Source organism: Urocitellus parryii, chromosome 3 (genome assembly GCF_045843805.1).
Source record: "Urocitellus parryii isolate mUroPar1 chromosome 3, mUroPar1.hap1, whole genome shotgun sequence".
Lineage (NCBI taxonomy): Eukaryota > Metazoa > Chordata > Mammalia > Rodentia > Sciuridae > Urocitellus > Urocitellus parryii.
Window position 1 is genome coordinate 106,828,914 of NC_135533.1, and position 23,821 is coordinate 106,852,734.

Genomic DNA, 23,821 nt, shown 5'->3' on the forward strand with positions numbered 1-23,821 from the left:
GCAAGGATGCTCCCTTGTTACTTCTGTTCAACATAATACTGGAAGTCCTAGCCACAGGCACTGCACTGCCCAAGAAAATAAATAAGAATTCATGCAAATCAGAAGGAAAGAAGAAAATTTTTCTGTGTATAGATGATGTGATCATAAATGTAGAAAATCCTGAAAATTCAATAACAGCAAAACATGGTTAAAATAATAAACTACTCCAGGAAAGTTGCTTGATACAAAACCGCATAAAAAATTAGTAGCTATATGTGTTGGGTTTTTTTTTTGGGGGGGGGGGCAGTTACTGGGGATTAAACCCAGAGGCACTCTACCACTAAACCACATCCCCAGCATCTTGTTTGTTTTGTTTGTTTTGAGATAGGGACTCACTAGGTTCCTGAGGTTGGCCTCAAACTTGCAATACTTCTGCCTTAGCCTCCCATGTTGCTGAGATTCCAGGCATGTGCCACCACAACCAGATAAAACTAGTGGCATTTCTGTATACTAACAATAAGCTATCCAAAAAGGAAATTAAGAAAGCAATACTACATATAATAGCAGCAAAAAGAATAAAGTAGTTAGGAATAAACATAATCAAACATTTGAAATATTTATGCACTGAATTACTGGATGAAAGAAATCAAAGGAGATGCAGATAAATGGAAAGATACTCCCTTTTCATGGATTAGAAGAACTAAAACTGTTAGTGTCCATGCTACACAAATAAATCTGCAAATTCAATACAATCCCCACCCAAACCCCAATGAACAAATAGACAAATAGAAAAGTATATCTTTAAATTCATATGGAATAACAAAAAATAGATAAATATATCTTTAAATTAATATGGAACAACAAAAAATAGAAAAATATATCTTTAAATTTATATGGAACAACAACAAAAAAGACAAATAGAAAAAAAAATCGTTAAATTCATATGGAACAACAAAAGACCTTAAAGAGTTAAAGTAATCTTGAGAAAACAAAGCTGGAGGAATCACATATGCCGATTTCAAAATATCTTACAAAGCTTAATGTACTTGCATAAAATTAGACATGTAGATCAATGGAACAAAATCAGCCCAGAAACAAATCCATGCATTTATACTTAGGCAATCTTTGACAAGTATACAGAGTGCACAGTGAAGAAAGGACAGACTCTTCAATAAATGGTGTTTGGAAAACTAAACATCCTCATGTGGAAAAATGAAATTGGACAATTCTGTTATACCATACACAAAAATAAACTCAAAAGGATTAAAGATTTAAACTAAGACTTGAATCCATAAAACTGCAAAAGTAAAACATAGGGGAAATCTTGCTGATGTTGGCCTGAGTAGTGCTCTTTTTGGATATGACACCAAAAGCACAGACAACCAAAGCTAACAAAGGCAAGTGGAATTGCATCAAACTAAAAGCTTCTGTGCATCAACAGAGTGAAAGGAAAACTACTATGGATTGGGAAAAAAATCTTTTCCAACCATATATTTAATGTGGTGTTAATATCCAAAATAGACAAGTAACTCAAGACAACTCAATGGCAAATAACCCAACTAAAAGGAGGACAAAGGACTCAAATAAACATTTCTCAATATAAGTCATACATATAACCAATGGGTATATGTAAAAAACATGTTCAACATCACTATCAGAAAAGTACAACTCTACCACAATATCACCTCACACCTGACTGAATGTTTATTATAAATTTTAAAAAAAGATAAATGCTGGTGAAGTTGAAAAGGAACTCTTATACACAGCTAGTGGAAATGTAAACTGGTATGGCCATCATGGAGTGGAGTATTACTAAGCTGTAAAAAATTTTAAAAAATCCTTGCCATATATAAAAACATGAATGAACCTGGAAGACATATGCTAAGTGAAATAAGCCAGACACAGAAATACTGAATGATCTTACTTATATGTGGAAGCTAAAAATGTTAAATCAATAGAAGCAGAGATTAGAAGAGTGGTTATCAAGGGCTAGGTGAAGAGGAAATGAGGAAATAAATGCCTATCAAAAGCACTAAGTTCCTATTATGTGGTAGGAGTAAAAATCTGGAGACCTAATGCACATCATGGTGACTACAGAAACTGTGCTGTATGTTTGATATTTTCTGAGAGGGTAGAAATTTATGGTTCTCAACGCGTGTGTGCGCACACATACACATACAAATATAAGTACATGAGTTGACAAATATATAAACTACTTTGTGGTGATCATTTCACAAATATACATGTATATCAACATCATGTTTTATACTTAATACAAAGTTTATATTTGTCAATTTTGGCCCAGTGAAACTGAAATAATTAACCAACTAACTCTTCCCAACAGACACTTCATACAATGGATACTTATTTTTTGGTTAAAGAAATGTAGACAAATGGCATAAAAGTATATGTTTAACTCAGTAAATATTATAGATAACCTACTGGGTGCAGTGTGTTACAAAGAAATTTAGAAAGCTTTAAAATAAAACAAACTTCTTTGTATACTCTGGATATTAGGGCTCTATCTGAAGTGTGAGGAGTAAAAATTTGTTCCCAGGATGTAGGCTCCCTATTTACTTCTCTTATTGTTTCTCTTGCTGAGAAAAAACTTTTTAGTTTAAGTAAGTCCCATTTGTTGATTCTTGTTATTAACTCTTGGGCTGTGGGCATCCTATTAAGGAATTTGGAGCCCGACCCCACAATATGTAGATCGGAGCCAACTTTTTCTTCTATCAGACGCAGCGTCTCTGATTTGATATCAAGCTCCTTGATCCATTTTGAGTTAACTTTTGTGCATGGCGAGAGAAAGGGATTCAGTTTCATTTTGTTGCATATGGATTTCCAGTTTTCCCAGCACCATTTGTTGAAGATGCTATCCTTCCTCCATTGCATGCTTTTAGCCCCTTTATCAAATATAAGATAGTTGTAACTTTGTGGATTAGTCTCTGTGTCCTCTATTCTATACCATTGGTCCACCCGCCTGTTTTGGTACCAGTACCATGCTGTTTTTGTCACTATTGCTCTGTAATATAGTTTGAAATCTGGTATCGCTATACTGCCTGATTCACACTTCCTGCTTAGAATTGCTTTTGCTATTCTGGGTCTTTTATTTTTCCATATGAATTTCATGATTGCTTTATCTATTTCTACAAGAAATGCCGTTGGGATTTTGATTGGCAAAAAATTAGACAATAAGATAACAAATAACCCAATCAACAAATGGGCCAAGGACCTGAACAGACACTTCTCAGAGGAGGATATACAATCAATCAACAAGTACATGAAAAAATGCTCACCATCTCTAGCAGTCAGAGAAATGCAAATCAAAACCACCCTAAGATACCATCTCACTCCAGTAAGATTGGCAGCCACTATGAAGTCAAACAACAACAAGTGCTGGCGAGGATGTGGAGAAAAGGGTACACTTGTACATTGCTGGTGGGACTGCAAATTGGTGCGGCCAATTTGGAAAGCAGTTTGGAGATTCCTGGGAAAGCTGGGAATGGAACCACCATTTGACCCTGCTATTGCCCTTCTGGGACTATTCCCTGAAGACCTTAAAAGAGCATGCTACAGGGATACTGCCACATCGATGTTCATAGCAGCACAATTCACAATAGCTAGACTGTGGAACCAACCCAGATGCCCTTCAATAGATGAATGGATAAAAAAAAATGTGGCATTTATACACTATGGAATATTACGCAGCACTAAAAAATGACAAAATCATGGAATTTGCAGGGAAATGGATGGCGCTAGAGCAGATTATGCTTAGTGAAGCTAGCCAATCCCTAAAAAACAAATGCCAAATGTCTTCTTTGATATAATGAGAGCAACTATGAACAGAGTAGGGAGGAAGAGCAGGAAAAAAAAGATTAACTTTAAACAGAGACATGAGATGGGAGGGAAAGGGATAGAAAAGGGAAATTGCATGCAAATGAAGGGAGACCCTCATTGCTATACAAAAATACATATAAGAGGTTGTGAGGAGAATGGGAAAATAAACAAGGAGAGAAATGAATTACAGTAGATGGGGTAGAGAGTGAAGATGGGAGGGGAGGGGAGGGGGGATAGTAGGGGATAGGAAAGGTAGCAGAATACAACAGTCACTAATATGGCAAATGTGGATGTGTAACCGATGTGATTCTGCAATCTGCATTTGGGGTAAAAATTGGGAGTTCATAACCCACTTGAATCTAATGTATGAAATATGATATGTCAAGAGCTTTGTAATGTTGTGCACAACCAATAAAAAATAAATAAATAAAACAAACTTGGTTTTTGAACTCAAATAAAATAAAGCCATAGGTACTTCCCCTAGTCCTTCACTCATTCCTCCCTGACCCTGAGCATCCCAGCCCTGTGGGGCCCTGATACTAGATGGCAACTCAATGCCAAAACAAACAAACACAACAACAACAAAAGCCCAAACTACCCCATTTCTCATCCAATTGCTATAAGACTACCAATGATGTTCTTATTGATCCAAAGCAATATTTCAAAGTCATCTTCAAAACAGTATTTACCTCATCCACTATCCAGGAAGTGACTGAGTGACAGTGTCTGCCAACCAGTGAGACCCAGGAATCCCCAAGAAGCCAGTGCCCTATGACTGATGGGGCATCTGGGGGTCCAGGCAGTTCAAACCCTCACATGTATCACAGGTGGATAGGCAGGCTAATACCTACAATGAATTCTGGTTGTTTCAGCCCCGGGGCAAAACTCATCTTTATCTCAACAAGGAGCTTAATGAAATAAAGCAAGGAGGTGCACACCATGCTCTCAAAGACATGCTAGTCTCCGCATGGAAAACAGACTCCTTAAAAGTGCTAAAATAACACCATCATACAGACTCTCATTCACTGTCTACCTGATAGGTCCAGGGCTCCACGGTGCCTTTACACTTTTCTCTAGTCTGAGTGATGCAGACTGTCGTCCTGGGGTTTCTACACAGGGGGAGTGGGGCTGGGATTTGATTTATACTCTTGTCCATGGATGTGACTCTAGCTTTGTCTCTGCTATCCCCACCCAGAGTTTATTTCCACCAAGTAAACATACAAATGGTCAAGAAACACAAAAAAAGTACACAAACACTGCTAATGTTTCCTTCTAACCTTTTAGTCCAATAATTGGCAGCATATTTGAAACATCTAATTAGAGAGTTTACTGTGGAAGGCAAGTGCCACAGGGCTCCCTGGCTTTATTCCACTACAAAGAATGCACCCATGTTGTCAGAGCAGAAGCCAATGGTTACAAGTTAATGTGCTAGCAAAGTAGTACACTAGTTAGGTCTGAATAAATAACTGCGTGTTCAAATTGCTACCTTCTGTGTCACATGGAACTCTAGGATTCACTGATCCAGGCTCCACAGCAACACTGTCCTCCATTTTCCACTTTCCTGAGGAAGGATGGAATTCTCCTCAGGAGTGCTCCCTACTGGGAAAGCAAATGCTCCCTACTAGGAAAGCTGCAGTTACATTTTAACAGTTAAGGGTAGATGTAGTTTATGAACAACCTCTTGCTTAAATTTACTATTACTTTTGAGGGTCAGCAAACAAAAGCAAAAACCCAAACCTCTATTGGAATATGATGGAAAATCAGACATAGGTTATCACACATGTTAAGTACTTGAAGAACACAGAGCCATTACTGATCAATTCAGGGAAGCAAATGGGACCCCATTCCTTCGTGGTTGCTGAAGCAGCACCCAGGACAGACAGTTTCTAAAGGCGAGTGAGAGTGAGGAGGTCCAGGAAGCTCCCCTCTCTCCACCCATCTCTAGCTGTGAGCCTCAAGTGGACACAGCTTTCTCATGAGGACTGGCTCTGCTGCATTGATATAACCTTGGTTCATGAATGTCATAGGAGAACCCAGGTCCAAAGACATAAGCTCAACTTAGTAAATGTCCTGCAGGGTTTGGCTTGCTATTTAAAAGATGACTAACTTGAAATATTAAAATACTCACCATTTTTACACTACACACTCTATGGGAACCTGTCTGTGTGAGGTAAGGTACAAATGGCTTTTGCCACTTTGCACTACGCCTATTATACCACTATTGACTGAAATTTTAAAATACCAAATTCCAAACAGCCACCCAGTTCTTTTAAGGCTCCTTTGATCTGCTGGAGAAACCTATCCAGAAAGGAGGAGGTAATCCTTGGCACAGTGGCAGTGCCCAACAATGGACAGAGAGGTACCAAGCTGCTACAGTCCCTGTGGGTTTTCTTTACAGCTCCATCAGGTTCCAACCTGTGTCCCCAGGCCTTCAAAGGCCTAATGATTCCCTAATTAGGTGTTATGTGTATCTCTCCATGAGGTCTTAGTAGGTCACTGTGCCACTGGGCCAGGTAGAACTTTCCAGAGACTGAATGAGGCTGCCTAGTGGCTCCTGTTCTCAACACCTGCTGGGTCTAGTCTCCTCCTTACTCCCTGTGGAGGTCTGAAGGAGCAGTCCCCACCTCTGATCTACAGCTCTGTGCACTCTGATGAGGGCCTGCCCATCTCTGCTGTGGCAGTGCTGTGGGTCAGTGGAGGCACCTGGGGGTAGGTGCCTGGAGTGGAATCCCCATGCACTGCTGCTGACTTGTGAAACTGCGCCTCTTGGTGCCTCAGTTTCCTTATTGTAAGGGCATTATGATGGGGCCCACTTCCCAGGGTTCGTAGACTCTTTAGGTGAATTAACGTCTGTAAGGCAGAGTACTCTATCAGTTTCTACTAAGTTAATGAGTTACTTTGTTGCTCTCCTCTCTATTTGGATTCTACATAGTAAGACATTCATCTGGCTCAGATTGACAGTCACTTGTCTGTATTTGTCTTGTTAACAGCCCCACAGGGATGTTAGATCTTTCAGACAAACATCTTTGGAGCATTGCAGAATAGTTCCCCACATTTTACAAGGAATGAAACTGAGACTATTAGATACCCTCTGAATATTAAAGGAAAAGTCAGGTATATTAGGAAGCTAAGGAGTGCAAAGGACCTCCTGGCCTTAATGAAAATCCCATAGGAATGTCACTGTTAGGCACTTCAGGGACCCCAAGAAAATCTCACTGTCTCTCTGTGTGTATATGTCTCTCTCTACATATATATCTATATATATGAATAATCATCATCATCATCATCACCTTCATATATATTTTTTTTCAGTATACATCCCAGGTACAAAAGAATAGGAGATGGTAATAAAAGGGATCAATCATTCCAAAACCAAGTGAACAGGGGTGAAGACATTGATGAGAGATCTCTTAGGTTTTCTCTCCCATTCCTCCTCAGTAGGCCTTTTTCCTTCCAACTCCTTTACCTCTGTTCTCCAAATGTCTTTTTATAATGTAGAAATGAAATTTGCTTTTCAGCATCTGTTTTGGTCTCTGTTTTTAAATTCTAAAAATGAGTAGAATTTTTATACTTTTTTTCTTTTAAAAATTACTTTCTAAATGTATACAGATGTCAACAATTGTTTTTGCATGAGTCAATGACTTCAATGAGAAACAAACTGGTCTTTTTTCATAAGTGGCTCTTTTTTGAAATCCTAGCAGACAACTAGATGTAGAACAAGGAGCTTGTGCCTATATCCACTCTCAGAGCTGAGGGGCAGAGAATAGAGGGCAGCCCACAGGCTGCTTGCGGAGCATAAAATTGGGACACATAAGTCAGACAAGCTGCACCCTGGACCCTTCAGGCTGTGGCTGATTAATGAACAGTCCTCCTCTAATCAGGGGACTTCTCTCTACATAATGAGCTTGCTATCCTGCTAGACCTCAGATGTGTTCACTGGAAATGGATGGGCAGATTCTCTTCATCTGTGATGACAATGTGCATCAGGACCCTTCTTGGGCCTGTGAATTTATCCTTCTCATAGTTCCCCTCCTCGTGCCAACTCTGGGCTCATGCTCAGGATTATGTGCCTGACACCTAGAAAAGCCAGTGGCACACACTCAAGCAGGGGATCTTGACTTGTAACATGCAGTCTGAAACTTCAGGGGTGTTGAAACACCGATTGCTGGACCCCATCCCAGCATTTCTGATCAAAGGGCCTAGGGTCAGGCTAACATATTCCCAAGAGATACTAATACTGCAGGTTCAGGGGCCCCACTTTGAGAACCATTAGACTCCAAGGACTCGAGATATGTACATTAGAACTGACGTGTTGACTGAAATAATGGCTCACTCAGTGCCAGGTGTACAAATTACTTTCAGGTAATTACAATCTAATATGCTCTTAAACTGAATTTGCATGTGCTATGAAATTTTGAACTGGTTCAACATGGTCCAGATTCTTATGTGAGACCTAGGCTATCATGTGACCCTAAGCTCTGGGCGAGGCACACTCTGGTGTAACAGAGTCAGAGCAAGCCTGGGAGAAAGTCCAGTCTGACAGCTTTTCGTGGCACCAAAAAGGCATAGCAAGATGCAAGCAGGGTCCTCTGCAGGCAGCCCGTATTAACGAAGCGCCTCACAAGTGAACGTGTGGGCACAACACAAAAAAGGTTAAAAGCAACTCAGGGGATAAGAAGAAGGCCAGAGCCACACAGTCTGTTAGCCAGAGGAAGAACTCCAGGTTTGAGGTTGGGGTCACCAGCAAGAATTCAATTTTAAAGAGGCTTGAGTCCTGATCTACTAATGCTAGAGTAACAACCAGAAGAATAGTGTCAAATTCCAGATGGTTGGCATTTCAGAGCCATGTAGCTGCCAGGAGTCTGTAAAAGCTTAATGATGTAAATTTAGGGAAAGAGAGAGATTACCAACTTATGAGGGCCTGTTTTCTTAGTGGCAAATTTTAAATCTCTGTAAAAGACAATATTGGTTAGAGTCCCTTGACCTGGAGATGTGCAAAGGCTGGGAACCCAGGAAAATCTGACAGTTATTCTACCCAGGAGTGACGCCATGAGATGAGTTACCTACACAGGTGTGGACTGGTGATCTCAAACAAAGTGCATTCTGGTGAAGATCAGCCCCCAAAATATCCTTAAGCTGACCACAGTAACCCATGCTCTTTCTTAACTATGATCTTATCATCTTTGACTTTTATCTTTTTTTAAATTTCATTTTATTGGTTCTTCTTAGTTATTGAAAAACCAACCTCTACCTCAGAGCAAAGCCTTTTCAAGGAAGGGACATGACCTTTGTCCTTGGAAAGACCCTCAGAGCACTCCTAGGCACATTCCCACCCTGCTCAGTTGTTTATCTACAAATGAGATCTGCTGCACCAGGTGTCCCCGACTCAGTCAGGCTAGGTGGGGACCCACAGCAACCCCCTAGCAGCCACCAATCAGCTCGGGACAGGGAAATACCTGGGATGCCAGATGACCCTCCCAGTAGTTTATGGTGGTTGATAACATGTTGGGAAACCATGGAGTTCAGTAGGAACACCCCTTTTGGCTTAAACCAATCAGTTAAAACGAAACCCCTCTTGTAGTAACCAATCACCCCTACCCAACTTGTTCCCACCAGTGAATGTGCTAATCATGTTCTAGAGTTGTTATTTGAATTTCCCACGGTGTGTGATGATTTGCTAAGAGATGCTATGATGTATGTGGGGGTCCCTGCCTTCTCCAAAGAATGTATAAAACTGCTGCAAACCCTGGGCTCGGGGCCTCTCAGCGTCATCAGTTGCTGTGTGTGCGTGGAGGACCAAGCTAGCTCATAATAAACACCTCTTTGCTGTTTACATTGATCTTGGTCTCTGGTGGTCTTGGGGTCCTGAATTCAAGCATTACATTATACAAGACAGTAGAATCCATTTTGACAAAATTATACGAGCATTGGATATATCTTACTCTAATTAGGACCCCATTCTTGTGGGTAGGCACAATGGTGGGATTGGTTCACATAGGTAATTGTGTACTAGGAAAATATGTGACAACAAGAAAATTATGTTAGATTTATTCTGTTGTCTTTCCTATTCCTATTCCCCTTACCTGTCTTTCATTTCCCTTTGTCTAATATACTGAATTTCTCTTGAAGGTCACTTTATTTCTTCTGCATTTAGGTTATAGCAGATTAGGTTCTCTATCTGATTCTCACTCAGTAGAAGAGTCAATGAGTACCACTGGGGAACCTGGATACAGCCCAGTGACACTCAAAGTCACCTGCTATTGTTGTCTTAAAATTTCACATAAATTTTGTGTGCTACTTTTAATATCAGTCGGCTTACCCATATGATTGAAAAAAATTAATACTCTGATGCAAGTTTTCCAGTGACTTGTCAAGTCCTGGAATAGAACCACCAAGTGTCTAGACCCATTCTCCCCAACCCAAATACTCTAGGTTCTTCTAAACTGGAACTACCAGCTTCTTATACGGGTCATTTTAGACAGGCTGTGCATTTCCTCTGCTGGTTGAGATGTCCACTTCCTAGTGCTGCAACAAAGTTAGTAATTGAATACGTATATTGTCAATGAATAAATGAATATTTTAGTATTTTTTAATTTATCAAAACCCTACCACCCATGTGATGGATACATCACCAGTACCACAACAACCATTGCACCTTCTGCAATTTGGTGAACAGTCAGTGAGAACAAGCCTGCCTTGTGCTAGTATAGCAAGCATTTTATAATCTATAGCCAATGCCTTAACCTAATTATTTCCTCAAAAGAAAGAGTCTTCCTTTAAAAACTTAGAAATTAAATATGAATGATATCATTCTATAAATCACAGTGATTTTTTGCGGGGGAGGGGACTTCTCCTGGATTTAGGCTACACACACAAACAAAGCCTCAGTGAAGAAGCACACCATGGGGAGTCTCGGAGAGGTGGTCATTAGAAGGGTGACTTGGCATCCCGATTATCACAAGTATTCTATGAGCTTCATAAAAAGGTCTGTTGAACAAAATTCACCTCTCTGCCCTACGGTGCCATTTAGGACTCTATATCCCAGGAATTTACACTGTTTAAAAGGTATTCTTCAAATGAAAACATAAGCAAGCCAAACCATACCCAGCTGCCAACCCGGTTATTTAAGGATGGCCTCTCTCTGGCTGACTCCCCAGGCCAGGACACAAGAACTGCCTCTTTAACTGTACTTCCTTCAGCCCCTAAGGCCAGAAGCTTACCATGGGAGCAAAACCAAATCAACAGGCCTTCTGGAAGCTGCCAAGGACCACACATGTACTCTATCAGTCCCTTCAGAAGACAGACCTGTGTGTGTAGAAACAGGGGGACCCTCTACCGAAGGAACCTGGAGGCCAATACCTGCCACTGTGAGGTTCCTGCACAGAGACCTACAATTCCCTGCACAGGTATAAATGTATCTGTTGTAAAGGGGTGACATGGCTCACAGAGGCTGGCAGAACCACAAGACAGAATATTGGGGGAGATTTCTTCTATACTGCAAAAGATTAAAAAAAAAAAAAAAAACCTTCCCTTTCCTGCCCTGTTAGAGTCTGTAAACAAGTCAAGATGGCACCTGGGCATTTTGTGGAATGTATATATACCACTCCTGTCCTACAATAAACGGCTCCCACTCCTGCTGTATCAATGTACACAAGTTGTTCGTCACCCCCCGGTTATTTTGCTGCAGCTGGACTGCGGCACTGCCCCAGACCCTTAGCTATGTGAATTAATGTGGATGTGACTAATTTATTACATGAAAACCTCACAGCCCAATACTAAATGTCTGACACCTTTTACAAAGCTCCCTTTGGGCTGAGGGCACTGTCTATTTCAATATCTTCTCTTTGCTTGTACACTAATTAAAGTAATGAAACTGGTGTCCTCCCTCCAGCTGCCATGTGGGGAGTGGAGACACCATTCATAAAGGTCTGTCAGGCCATTTTTCTTAAGGACAGCCCAGAGCCCCAGTGCTCACCTCCCAACCTTTAAGAACATATGTGCACTTTTATTTGTTCATAAATTCAAAAGAAGCTCAGGAAAAAAAAAAGATTGTCATTTGCAGAATGGGATCATGAGCATGCAATTTCTAATATACTGTCACTTATGAGGATCTTTCATGTCAGGAACTCTACAGTTAAGGGATGGTTGTGTTTAAAACTACTTGCGTAGCTGGTGAAAAGGTAACTTCATCTTTTACTAAAACACCTGTTTAAACAGAAGGAACAAACTATGCTGACAAAAAACAAGTAGATCTGCTTTAAGCAAAGGTTAAGAAGTGCCTCAATACCAGTGGGCCATTCAATACCCCCTCATAGCCCCTTGATATCGTCTTAATATGTGATCATCCAATCTAGGGTCAAAGTGTGCGACACTATAAAAATTATTCAAGAAATCTGCTGGCATCAATTCAAATCCTTGACCTCCTACCTCTAAAGCCCTGTCCCAAGGGAACACTTCCTTCTGTTAATCCTGAACCCCTGCCATGCTTCACAGTCACAGCCATAGCCAATTGCAAGCCCCTGCCAACCCAGATATAAGCCTTCTCTGAAAGTATTTTTTCTCTGTATTCCTTCTTAAATCACTCATTCTGTCAGACCTCAGTTTCTGAAACAATAAAATTAGCTGGGGATGGGGGTGGGGCAGACAGTAAGCTGGGGTTCTGAAAACTTCAACTGCATCAGAATCACCTGGAGGACTTGTTAAGGCCCATGTGGAAGAGTCTCATCTTAAGGAGGGTTGGGTGGGGCCTGAGAAGTGAATCCTAATAAGTTCCCAGGTGATGCACATGCTCCTGGTCCAGGGTTTCCACACTTTGGAAACCACTTCATGAACTCATCTCTGAGGCATTATCTCACAATGCCATTTTCTTTTTAAAAAAAAAAAAAAAGAAAAGAAAAGAAATTAACCAGAAAATATAATAGTGTACAAACCATAATACATTCACTGGTAAAATTTCATGCACATTCAAAAATCATTTTGAAAACTATAATTAAATTATAAGGCCAAGCGTACTTAAAACAATGACTACTCCTTAAAACAAAGAAATGCAGAAAATCTCTTACAACTCAACTATCTGGTATATAACCCCTGGGAGCCAGGCCTGAGGAAAAGCCCCAAGATACCTGCTTCAAGGTAGGCACCTACCACAATAGCACAGTGTGATGTATTCAGTCCTACTGGTATAAACAACGGCTACAGCGAGGACACACACACACACACACACAAAAAAAAAAAAAAAACCTACCCCTGAGGTCACCCTGGTAGCACTACAGTGGAAAACAGTATAACCTTGTCTAGTACAGTTAAAGATATAGTACTCTATAATCCAACAGTTCCATCCTAGGTATATACTGAGAGTGGCAGTGATGTTCCTCCAATTTTTGTTCACATGTCCCACAGAGTATTTGTGAAAATTTATATACCCTTTTGCCCATTAAGTCATCACCTAGTGCAGGGGTACAGTCTAAGGGTAGAGTGCTTGCCTACAGTGCTTGCCTAGCATGCTCAAGGTCTTGGGTTCCATCCCTAGCATTAAGTAGAAACAAAACAATCACCTAGAGTATTCATTATTAATTAATTTATTAATTTGATAAATAGTTGCAAATGATTAACAAAATTCAGGTTATCATCCAAACACTGATATTTTAAAATGAATAAAATAATAAAGCTCTTGCATCACTTTTTAAAAGGTGTCCACGAGAATATAAAAACCCAAAGTGTTGTAATGTTCACCATTATCCATTTTAATAATTCTTGAGCAAAGTGTTTCTAAGAGTTAAATATGTTATACCATTTCTTGTTCCATTTCTCCTACAAGTACTGCTTCCATTCATTCTTCTACCAGATATGCAAATACGTTTTTATGCTTGAAAGTTTTCCATCATATTTATCTGCCGAAGTCTGGCTGGGCACAAATCACAAGCCACTGAAGCAGGAACAAACTTTATTTCTGAACTCCACCAGCACACTCCACACACGCTCTCGGGAACTCTCCCGAATGCCACGCGGCTCCTCCAGGAACCACCAACCAGAAATCCCTCCTCCAGCACTTCCTGAGAACTCTTCGGGAATCCCCCGGAGAGCTCAACTGGAACTCAACGGGAACTCCTCAAGAACTCAAAAATCATCATCTTAATGGTTCGCTGGCGTCACCTCTCAACCACTACTTCTGGCAAAAATGCCATGCATCATCCCGACTCAGCTGTGGCCCTCAACATTTATCTACAATATAATATTTATTAAAATTTCAAAATTTTCTTATGATTTTTTAACATTTTTATCATGGATTGAGTTACCAGACATAGCAACAGTTATAGTAGCACAAGACTTCTTAACATAACTGTGATGTATTTTGATCAACATCAAACATAAAATATATAATTCTATTGGTAATAAAACTCTGAGTACTCTGAATGAAGGAAGCCGTGCCAATATTTTATTTGTACTCTCTGTGTACAAGCAGCATTTCAGTTGTCCACAGGCACATCCACTGGCAAGTCTGTGCTATGAAGATGATGTGAAAATTAAGGATATGGAAATGAATCCCTTAAACCTGAAATCCATGGATCATGTTTTCATTTGCAAAAGGTGACTGCCAATTGCATGTATACCTGCATAGATAAGGCTGTAAGTAGTCCCTAGAATGGTTCATTCAGGAGGCTGCTCTCCTGGCTAAGTAACTTCAGAACCAAGGATGCTGGGGTAATGGTCCAACTCTGGGGCCAAAGGTCATTTCTTTGGAGTTGTGTCTGGGACTCCTTCCCACCCCTTCTTTCTGAGCCCAACCTCTCACATGCTTCTTTAAGGATTCACAGGAGCCTGGCTGGGCTAGTCATGCCCTCAATCCAGGTGGACCAGTGGGGCAGGCTAGATGGACACCTAGACCTTCACTGATATCCATGTGGCCCTCACCAGTATATGAGTTGGAAGAAAAGGGAAATAAATCAACATCCACTCTTCAGTTGTCCTTCTGGCATCTGTACATGGGAGGTCAGTGGCTCCTCCAGCAGCACAAGCCTCTTACCTACCTTCCATTGACCACACTCTGCTTCTCCAGCCCACTGGGAAGAACTACAGTGATGTCCAGAGTACTGTTTCGCAGTGCCTCCTTCATGTGGATCAGATTCTGCTGTGAGCTGAGGGCTGCATCACAGGGAGGTCTTTGATCCCCATGAACATTCAGAGGAACAGGCTTTCCAGGAGGTGGGGGAGCACGAGCCTTCATCTTCCTTCTTAAAAATGACAAGACAAAAGAACTGGATGAAGCAGAAGTTTTCATACTTGCTTCATAATAATTCATTGTCATAAGTGTTCATGCCTCTCTCCAGAAATAAAACTTGCGAGTGGCATGATCTTTCTAAAGTCAGCATAGCAATAGCATTCCACATTTACAGAAGACACCATCAAGAAAATAAGCCAGTTAAAAGAAAAATAGAGGAAGCATTTTTTGAGGAGTTCCTGGAAAGAAACACCTGAAAAATGTGGTTACCAGCTGGGAGCAGTACTGTACTATTTTCTACAGGATCCTAACAATGCAAAGGTAGAGCTGAGATTACTTGGCCCTTTCTGAGTTACAGGTGGGGTTCACATTACAATTTAGGTCAGTGGGCTCCCTTGATAGTCTGCAAGGGTTGTGCTCAACCTGCCCCAGAGCAGGAGCCAGGACCAGTTCTGAAGGTCTGGAATCCATGGGTCCATGATATTGAATATACTGGGATGATATCAAGCCATATTAAATCAACTTTGGTCTAGCACTCATTGACAAAGCCACTCTGAGTGGATGCAGCTGTTTGGCAGTAGGTGATAGTGTTATAACATGCAATCCTTTCATCTTGATTTATATCAGATTTCAAACTGTGTTTTGAATGTTCACATCACTTTGTAGGAGATTCCTAAACCCTTGCCAATGAGTCACTTCCTCCGATGAATATTTTTACAAATTCTTGTTTCCTCCAGATTAGTAAGGAAAGAAAACTGACCTTTTATATATATATATATATATATATATATGTGTGTGTGTGTGTGTGTGTGTGTGTATTTATATTTTTTTATTTGATATGCAGAATACCTATAGTATATGTGTGCAGATATGTATAAATATATACATTTATGCATATACATTATATGTCTATATACCTACATATAAGCATATATATATGCTTCTATAGCTATATCAGAATAAATACACATACATACATGTAGTCATTTATACATAAGGACCCTATTTTACATAGATCCTGTATATTTTTTATAATAATAGATAGTATTTACTCCGCACTAAACATTCACTATGTCCTATGCTAATAAAAACCTTATTTACCTAATAATTACAATATTCAGTAGTTACATCATTCAGGTCTCAAAATATTTTGCAGCTCAGAAAATTCAGTTTGAGAGAAATCCATAGCTCACTCAAGGGCATACAATCATTGGGTGTCAGGCAGAGCTAGAAACCAGATCGGCTGACTCCCAAGGGCTTGCTCCTGCCCAATCCTCCCTACCCTGCCCCACAGGGAGGCAATGTGAGCTCTCCATGCCCCATAAACTCTGCTGCAAGGTAACCTTCTTGGAGGTACTATGGCAGGAGGTATCAAAGATACAGGAATTCTATTTCCAGAAATTTATTCTGAAGAAATGACAGTATTGCAAGACCACACTGTGGGAGATTCAAAGACTCTCATTATGGCATAACTTCAAATGGCAAACAAGCAAATAAATACATAATCTAACTAAACACTCTTAAATAAATACACGAAACAAATAACATAATCATATACTTATAAAAGACAATGTCAATAAATAATGGTTTAACATTACACTGGCACTATTTAAATATATAATCTAATGAGCAAAAATGTTCAACAAAGATTTTTGGAAAAATGAGCTTCAAAACATTATTTGCTTATGAAAATTTCATTTTTCAAGAGAACAATAGATCACAAGACAGTTTTAAAAAAAAGAATTCACTGACCTCTGAGTAATGTAAGGCATGACGTACATTTTGCTATTTTATTCTGTGCATTTTTAAATTTCTTAATTTTTTCTATAACACTGTCTGCATACTTACTGCTTTTAAAATGAAAGAGGTCATTAAAAATGGGGGGAACCAGGGGCTGGAGATATAGCTCAGTTGGTAGAGTGTTTGCCTTGCATGCACAAAGTCCTGGGTTCAATCCCCAGCACCAAAAAAAAAAAAAGTAAAATGGGGGAATGGGCTGGGGTTGTGGTTCAGTGGTAGAGTGCTTGCCTAGCACCTGGAGGCACTGGGTTTGATCCTCAGCACCACATTAAAATAAATAAATTAAATAAAGGTATTATGTCCATCTATAACTGAAAAAAAATTAATGTTTTAAAAATTAAAAATTAAATTGTGGGGGGAAGAACAAATGGGATTCAGAAGAGGCTGTAAACTTACTGATATTCGGGTCACTAGTTTTAGCAAGACTCGGAATAACATATCTCATCCTCTACTATGATAATTAGGCATAAATTAATTCTCCTCTTTTTCTTGTTAAAAGCCCTGCACTTATAAGATTGTGCTATATTTTATCTTGCTTCCTTTCATTTTATAGAAACAAAAATGAAATAGGCAACATTTTATACACTAAAGACTGAATATTTATTGATTCATATATTCTTTTCTCTGTTTTCTGAGGAGGAATGACTATTACTTATATTTTATAGATAAGAAGTGTAGGTACACCATTCCCATGTTACAGACAGGCAGAGCTAATATCAACTACAGAAAATTTGATTTCAGAGCCTGAAAATTTAACCACTACACTGTTCAGTTTCTATGAGGAAGGAGAGATGTCACCCACTTTAGAGAGAGAAAAATCAAGACAGACAGACTCAAACAATCTTTCACTAATCAACATTGAGTCCAGGGTTACAAGTCTTGCCTATGATTTACCTGCTGAAAGCTGCCTTCAAGAAAAAAAGTGTTTATTCGACAATTTTTAGGAAATGAGTACATATTTCAACTTTGCTGGTTTGAACTCCTTCCAAACATGGAGTCCAACCAGAAGCAGCTAGTAATGCATTGTTTTATTCAGCCACCACTATGCAAGAGAGCATGGGGCTGAAGAGAGACAGAAGTTTTAATTGCCCCCTTTGTTTTCCCCAAATCTACACTCTGTCCCCAACTACCCAAAGTCACCTCAGGGTATCATTCCACCCACCTTTCTCTGCTGTGGTCCAAATTATCATTGCTAAGGGACACACAAATGCAGAGTTGTGTAAGAATGTTTTCTCTCTCTTCAATACAGCAACTTCTCAGTCAAGTCTACTGCTGACATGGACTCTTTCCTTCCTCAGTGTTTACTGCACATGAGGGCTGTCCATCTTCTCATGCATTCCCCTGCCCACAGCACACCCACTACCCACCTAGTAAGGCCCATGGACTAGGAAGGTGCAAATCTGCAAGCTGCAAGGACACCAGGGAGATTTGTTTGCCTAGCAGAGCATTGTGTGTGTGAATACATGTTTATCATGCATGCATATACATTATTGACAAACATTTTAAAATATGGAATATTTCAATCAATAACAAATATATGAAAAAATGTTCATCATCTCTAGCAACTAGAGAAATACAAATCAAAACTACTCTACGATACCATCTCACTCCAGTCAGAATGGCAGCTATTATGAAGACAAACAACAAGAAATGTTGGTGATGATGTGGGGAAAAAGACACACTCATACATTGCTGGTGGGACTGCAAATAGGTGCAGCCAATATGGAAAGCAGTATCGAGATTCCTTGGAAATCTGGGAATGGAACCACCATTTGAGGGAGAAGGAAACTGCATAGACCGCAGCTATCTCTCTCCTCGGACTATACCCAATGGACTTAAAAACAGCATACTACAGGGACACTGCCACATCAATGTTTATAGCAGCACAATTCACAATAGCTAAACTGTGGAGCCAACCTAGATGCCCGTCAGTGGATGAATGGATATAAAAAAACGTGGCATATATTCACAATGAAATTTTACTCAGCAATAAAAGAGAATAAAACTATGGCATTTATAGGTAAATAGATGGAGTTGGAGAAGATAATGCTAAGTTAAGTTAGCCAATCCCCCAAAAACAAATGCTGAATGTTTTCTCTGATATAAGGAGGCTGACTCATAGTGGTGTAAGGAGGGAGAGCATGGGAGAAATCGATGAATTCTAGATAGGGCAGAGGGGTGGGAGGGAAAGAGAGGGGGCAGGGGAGTAGCAAGGATGGTGGAATGTGATAGACATCATTATCCAAAGTACATGTATGAATTGATAAATTGATGAATTGATGTGAACATATTTATATACAAACAAAGGTATGAAAAATTGTTCTATATGTGTAATAAGAATTGTGATGCATTCCACTGTCATGTATTTAAAAGAAATAAAACAAATTTTAAAAATATGGAATATTTAACACTCACAAAATAAATTGCTGGCTCCTTCTGGAAAAAAACTGATAAGGCCCTAAAAACCTTCACAGCAACAATCAGTTATGTGCTTTCTGCCAGCCTAATGGCTCAGTAACATAACACATCTGCCCCCTGTTGAGCTATAAATCAACATCCCAACCTCTAGAGTCTAAACATCTGCAGTGACTCTGACTCTTGAGCTTGAACCACTCTCCAGTCTCCTCCATTATTCTGGCATTATTCAGTTCACTGCTCCTGGAAAACCCACCAGCAGCACCACCTACCTGTGCCTTGTCATACTCATTGCCTTCTATGTTTGCTCTTCTTGAATACTACAGCTTCTGAGAGTTCCTCTCACCATGCTCCTCTCAGGCTTAGCTGAGATCAGTGTTATATCCAAATATCTGAGACTCAGTTTATGTTAATGGGTTGCAACATTTCTTTAAAATTGCAGAATAAGAAGTTTCAAATGAGCAAGGATTTCAGAGGGAAAAGGAAACTGCATAAACCGCAGGGATATAACATCTACCTAAAGAGGAAGCTTTGAGCAGTCTTAAAAGTTGCCAGCATTAAAACAGCATGATTGCAGCTATAATTTTTTTATCATTAAATGAAAGCAATTAATATATTGTACACGTCCTACATTTAATAGATATGTTAATGAATTTAAGAGCTTGTGTTTTTATTCCACAGAATGCCAATTTAGAGAACTACACATGAAAAATTTTTACTTCAAAACAATGTCTGAGTATATGTGCAGTAGCTCTACATCTGTGAGCGGAGAACTCCAGGTTGAGAAAACTGTGTTCTGGATACCAGGCACATGGGCTTACCTCACCCCACAGACTGCCCCCTGTGGGAGCATACCTTACTTCTTTATTATTTAACATCTCTGGGAAGCAGGAGATGCTAAATTAAGACTGTGTTTTTAATATGTGGCATATTTTTCTCTTTATATGTATGGGCTGAAATGCTTGGGTCCAGAAATGTTTTGGATTTCAGGTTTTTTTTCAGACTTTAGAGTACATGTATACACTATAATAGTACAGTGGCTTCTCTAAAAATTAAATATAGAAATACCATATGATTCAGCAAGTCCAATTCTGGTTTTAGTGGTTTTAAAACCATCCCCCCCCCAAAAGAAAAACAATAAGCAAGATCTTGAAGAGAGATTTTAATACTAAGTTTATAGTGGCATTATTCACAATAGTCAAAACATGGAAGCAACTCAAGTGACCACCAATGAATGAATGGATAGGTAAAATGTGGCAAATATGTAAAACGAAGTATTACTCAGTCTTAAAAAGGAAAGATATTTTGGCATGTACTATAACATGAATGAACATTATGTTCAAGGAAATAAGCCAGTCCCAGCAATGTATAATTCTATTTACATGAGGACCAAGTGTAGTTAAATTCACCAACAGAAGACAGAATGGGGGTTGCCAGAGGCTGGAGGAAGGAGAATGAGGAATTGTTCAATGGGGTCAGAGTTTAAGTTCTACAAAATGAATAAAGTTCTGAGATGGATGGTGGTGATGGCTGTACATCAATGTGAATATACTTAACACTTCTGACCTGCACCATGGTTAACAGGGTCAATTTTCATTATCAGTTTGCTACCACGATTTAAAAACTACACTTATGATTAAACTTTCATCCTAACAACAGCATTGTCAGGGCACTATGGCCCAGCCTCACACCCTCATTGGTTTCCTTCTCAGAGACCCTCAAATCTCTACCTATCAAGCCTGAGCCCCATAAGCAGCTTGTTTTGCTGAGCAGGGTGAAGTACAAGAAAAGGATGCTGAGCATGATGAAGGGGAGAGGAAAGTCTAAACTTCCCCTCGTGGGAAACAGTGGAGGGGCAAAATGTGCTTGCCAGGAAATAGAGCCTGCTGGGGGGAGCAGGACAGATGGTAGGCACAGTGGTGTCACTCTGGCGACAGGAGAGTGAGGAAGCATTATCCTGGATCCCTCCTACGCCTTCTCCACCAAAGGATTATGTACAGATACTCCTGGAGTCAGGTTTGTGTTTGCCAAGGATGTATGCATGAGAAAGCAGAGACTACCATGTTGGAGGACCAGACAGCCTCTGCCAGACTCTTTCCTCCCTTGTGCTTGCAGTCAAGGCTTCTCTGAAAATAACCACTGACCTTTGTAGGATAGACTCACAGAGGCAAACAGAAAATGTCCAGCTTCCTCCACCTGGGAGTGGTTCAGCCTAGGAAAGAACTACTGTTGTTCTCTTGAGAGCCTTGACTGATTTCACTCAGTGTTGAAAAGTCATGAGCATTACCAAGCGGGTGGCGCTGTTCTCAAAATGCTGTGCCTAGGTGTCTAATTGTCAGGAGTGTGTGGGGGGGCAGTTTAAAAAGCAGGATTTCGCACAAGTCTAGGAAACCATGGGATTCAGGCCATGCCTGGTTCCTCCTAGGTGCACCCAAGACAGGTGTCCCTGGCTGCATCCAGGCTGGGCAAGCAGGTTTTGTGTCCTCTTTCCCAGCACCCAGCAGGTGCAGGGCAGGTCCTCCAAGCCCTTCAGGAGATGAATCATGGAGCACATAACCCAAACTCCCTCTGGCCTTCCAGGTTAGAAAGATGGGTGTGCCTCAGCAGAAACTATTTACAAAATGAGAAGTAGATACAAAAGCATTTCTGGAATTTCAAAGGCCATCAATCTTAGCTCCAAATGATTTCAGCTTAAAACCATCACACATTTACTGTTTCTGGGCAATGTTTGCTAATTCTCACATCAGCTGGGTGACTCCCAGCTGGGTTTTATTTTGAGAGCTCTTCAATGTGTGGCAGAATGCTTGAAATCTGCTCCCTGAAAGTCAGAGGAATAAGAAGAATTATGTGGGCTAAATGGCACAGCGAATGCAAATCTCAGGCAGCTGAATTAAAACCAAATTCCACAGGTGCCAGCAGGCCCCTCAACTAGGATGGAGTGGCTCCGTGGCTTGCAGATTGTCCTGGGGAAATTCATGGTGTTCTGTATTCCCCCAGAACAAGAGTCCAAAGGGCTTCTTCTGCTTTACATTTCTTTCATGTCTCCAATCAGAAATGAAGACATAACATTTTCTTAGGGTCCAAGAATCTTGATGCCAAAGTCAATGGCCACATTGACAACAGCTTACCTGAATGATGTACCTATGTGGTTTATAAAATTTACCATGTTGGCTGCTCTGGCTGGCTCCTGGTAAACAACTCTGCCCACAGAAAACTTCAGAGAGAAACCAGACACACCCCGGCCCCTCCTGGTTACTGATCTAGCAATGAAGCAAGCCAGGCTACAGGGCCTGTTTATGCCACAGGCAGAAGGGAGTCACCTGTCTCTCCCATGAGACTCTTCAGTATTTGCATGTTTGCTTAATGCTGGAGGAAAACCTAAGAGATATAAATATGCTATTCCTGGTTTTGTTTGGCTATTTATTACCAGCCATAGCTCTAGATTCTGTTCAATTCCAAGAGAACACAAATTGATTGGTCCAAACAAGACAGGTGAGTCAGTGATCACCTCATGAGTAAGTGAGTATGGGAGTGAGTCCCCTGGGACTCAGCTCCACATGCTCAACTCTGGACAGACCGATGTCCAGGAACTCTGATCCACTAGCACTACAGAAAGCTGTCAGGAGTGTTGTCAAAGAGGTGGATGAGGCATCCTAACAAATAGTACTGGCTCCCACATCTTTAATTCCAATATTAATCAGACTTTACACAGTCATTTTCTGAACAATGATGAGCCAGTCATCATACCAAACACTTTGTGTATATTCAATCCTCACAATGGCTTCATACTACAAGCTTATTCTTCCCATTCTACAGATGATATGTCTGAGGATCCAACAGCCTAAGTAACGTTCTTATGCATAGCTGGAGAGGCTGGAATTCCAGCTGAAGTCCTTCTGAGCCTAGGATACTATCCTGACCATTACGTATCATTGCCCAGGATAATCAGCAAACCCTGTGCTAAGTATCAGAATGCTGAGCACGAGAGGGGGGGACAAGATGGGGGAGCAATCTTTGGAAAAGGTTTCCATCACACATTCAAAGAGACACACCCTCTTCTCCAATGTGTGGTCCAGATAAGTTTTGTTTGTAAACAAAATTGGAGTCCTTGAGAACATCATTCATTGTTAAGGTTCCACATGGTTCACAAAGAATCTCAGGGACTATGTTTAACAGCTTCAGGAAACAGAGGGAGAGATGGAGAAGCAGGAAGATGGAAGAACATGCCCAGGGCTGATGTCAGGTAGCCAGCTGAGCTGGGATAAGCCTCAGGTCAGTCTGGAGAACTCCTCTATGCCTTTACAGTCAAGTACTCCTTTGAGTATCTAAGAAAGCATTGGACCTTCTACATAAGCTAGATGCCACAAGACTACTTCATGGACACAGATTGCTACAAACCACCTTGAAGGACAGAGACCCCAAGTTAAACATCCCTGTAATACTTTCTATCAGAGCTCAGCACCTCCAAAGCTCAGAGCAATATTACTTCTAAAACAAAATTTCCTTCTAATGAAGGAGAGATTAGGAAAATTTCACCAAAACTTTCTCTACTGTCATTGCCATTAAATATAA

General features: G+C 40.4%; 1 protein-coding gene across 2 annotated transcripts in view; it reads right to left on the reverse strand.

The window, feature by feature from the left end:
- Cobl (cordon-bleu WH2 repeat protein) overlaps positions 1–23,821 on the reverse strand; it is a 268,552-nt gene that overhangs the window by 200,812 nt on the left and 43,919 nt on the right. For both annotated transcript variants that reach the window (XM_026403670.2, XM_026403669.2), the window contains exon 2: positions 14,844–15,047. In XM_026403670.2, coding sequence (XP_026259455.2) covers positions 14,844–15,047 — 204 coding nt within the window. The remainder of the gene's footprint in view (positions 1–14,843; positions 15,048–23,821) is intronic.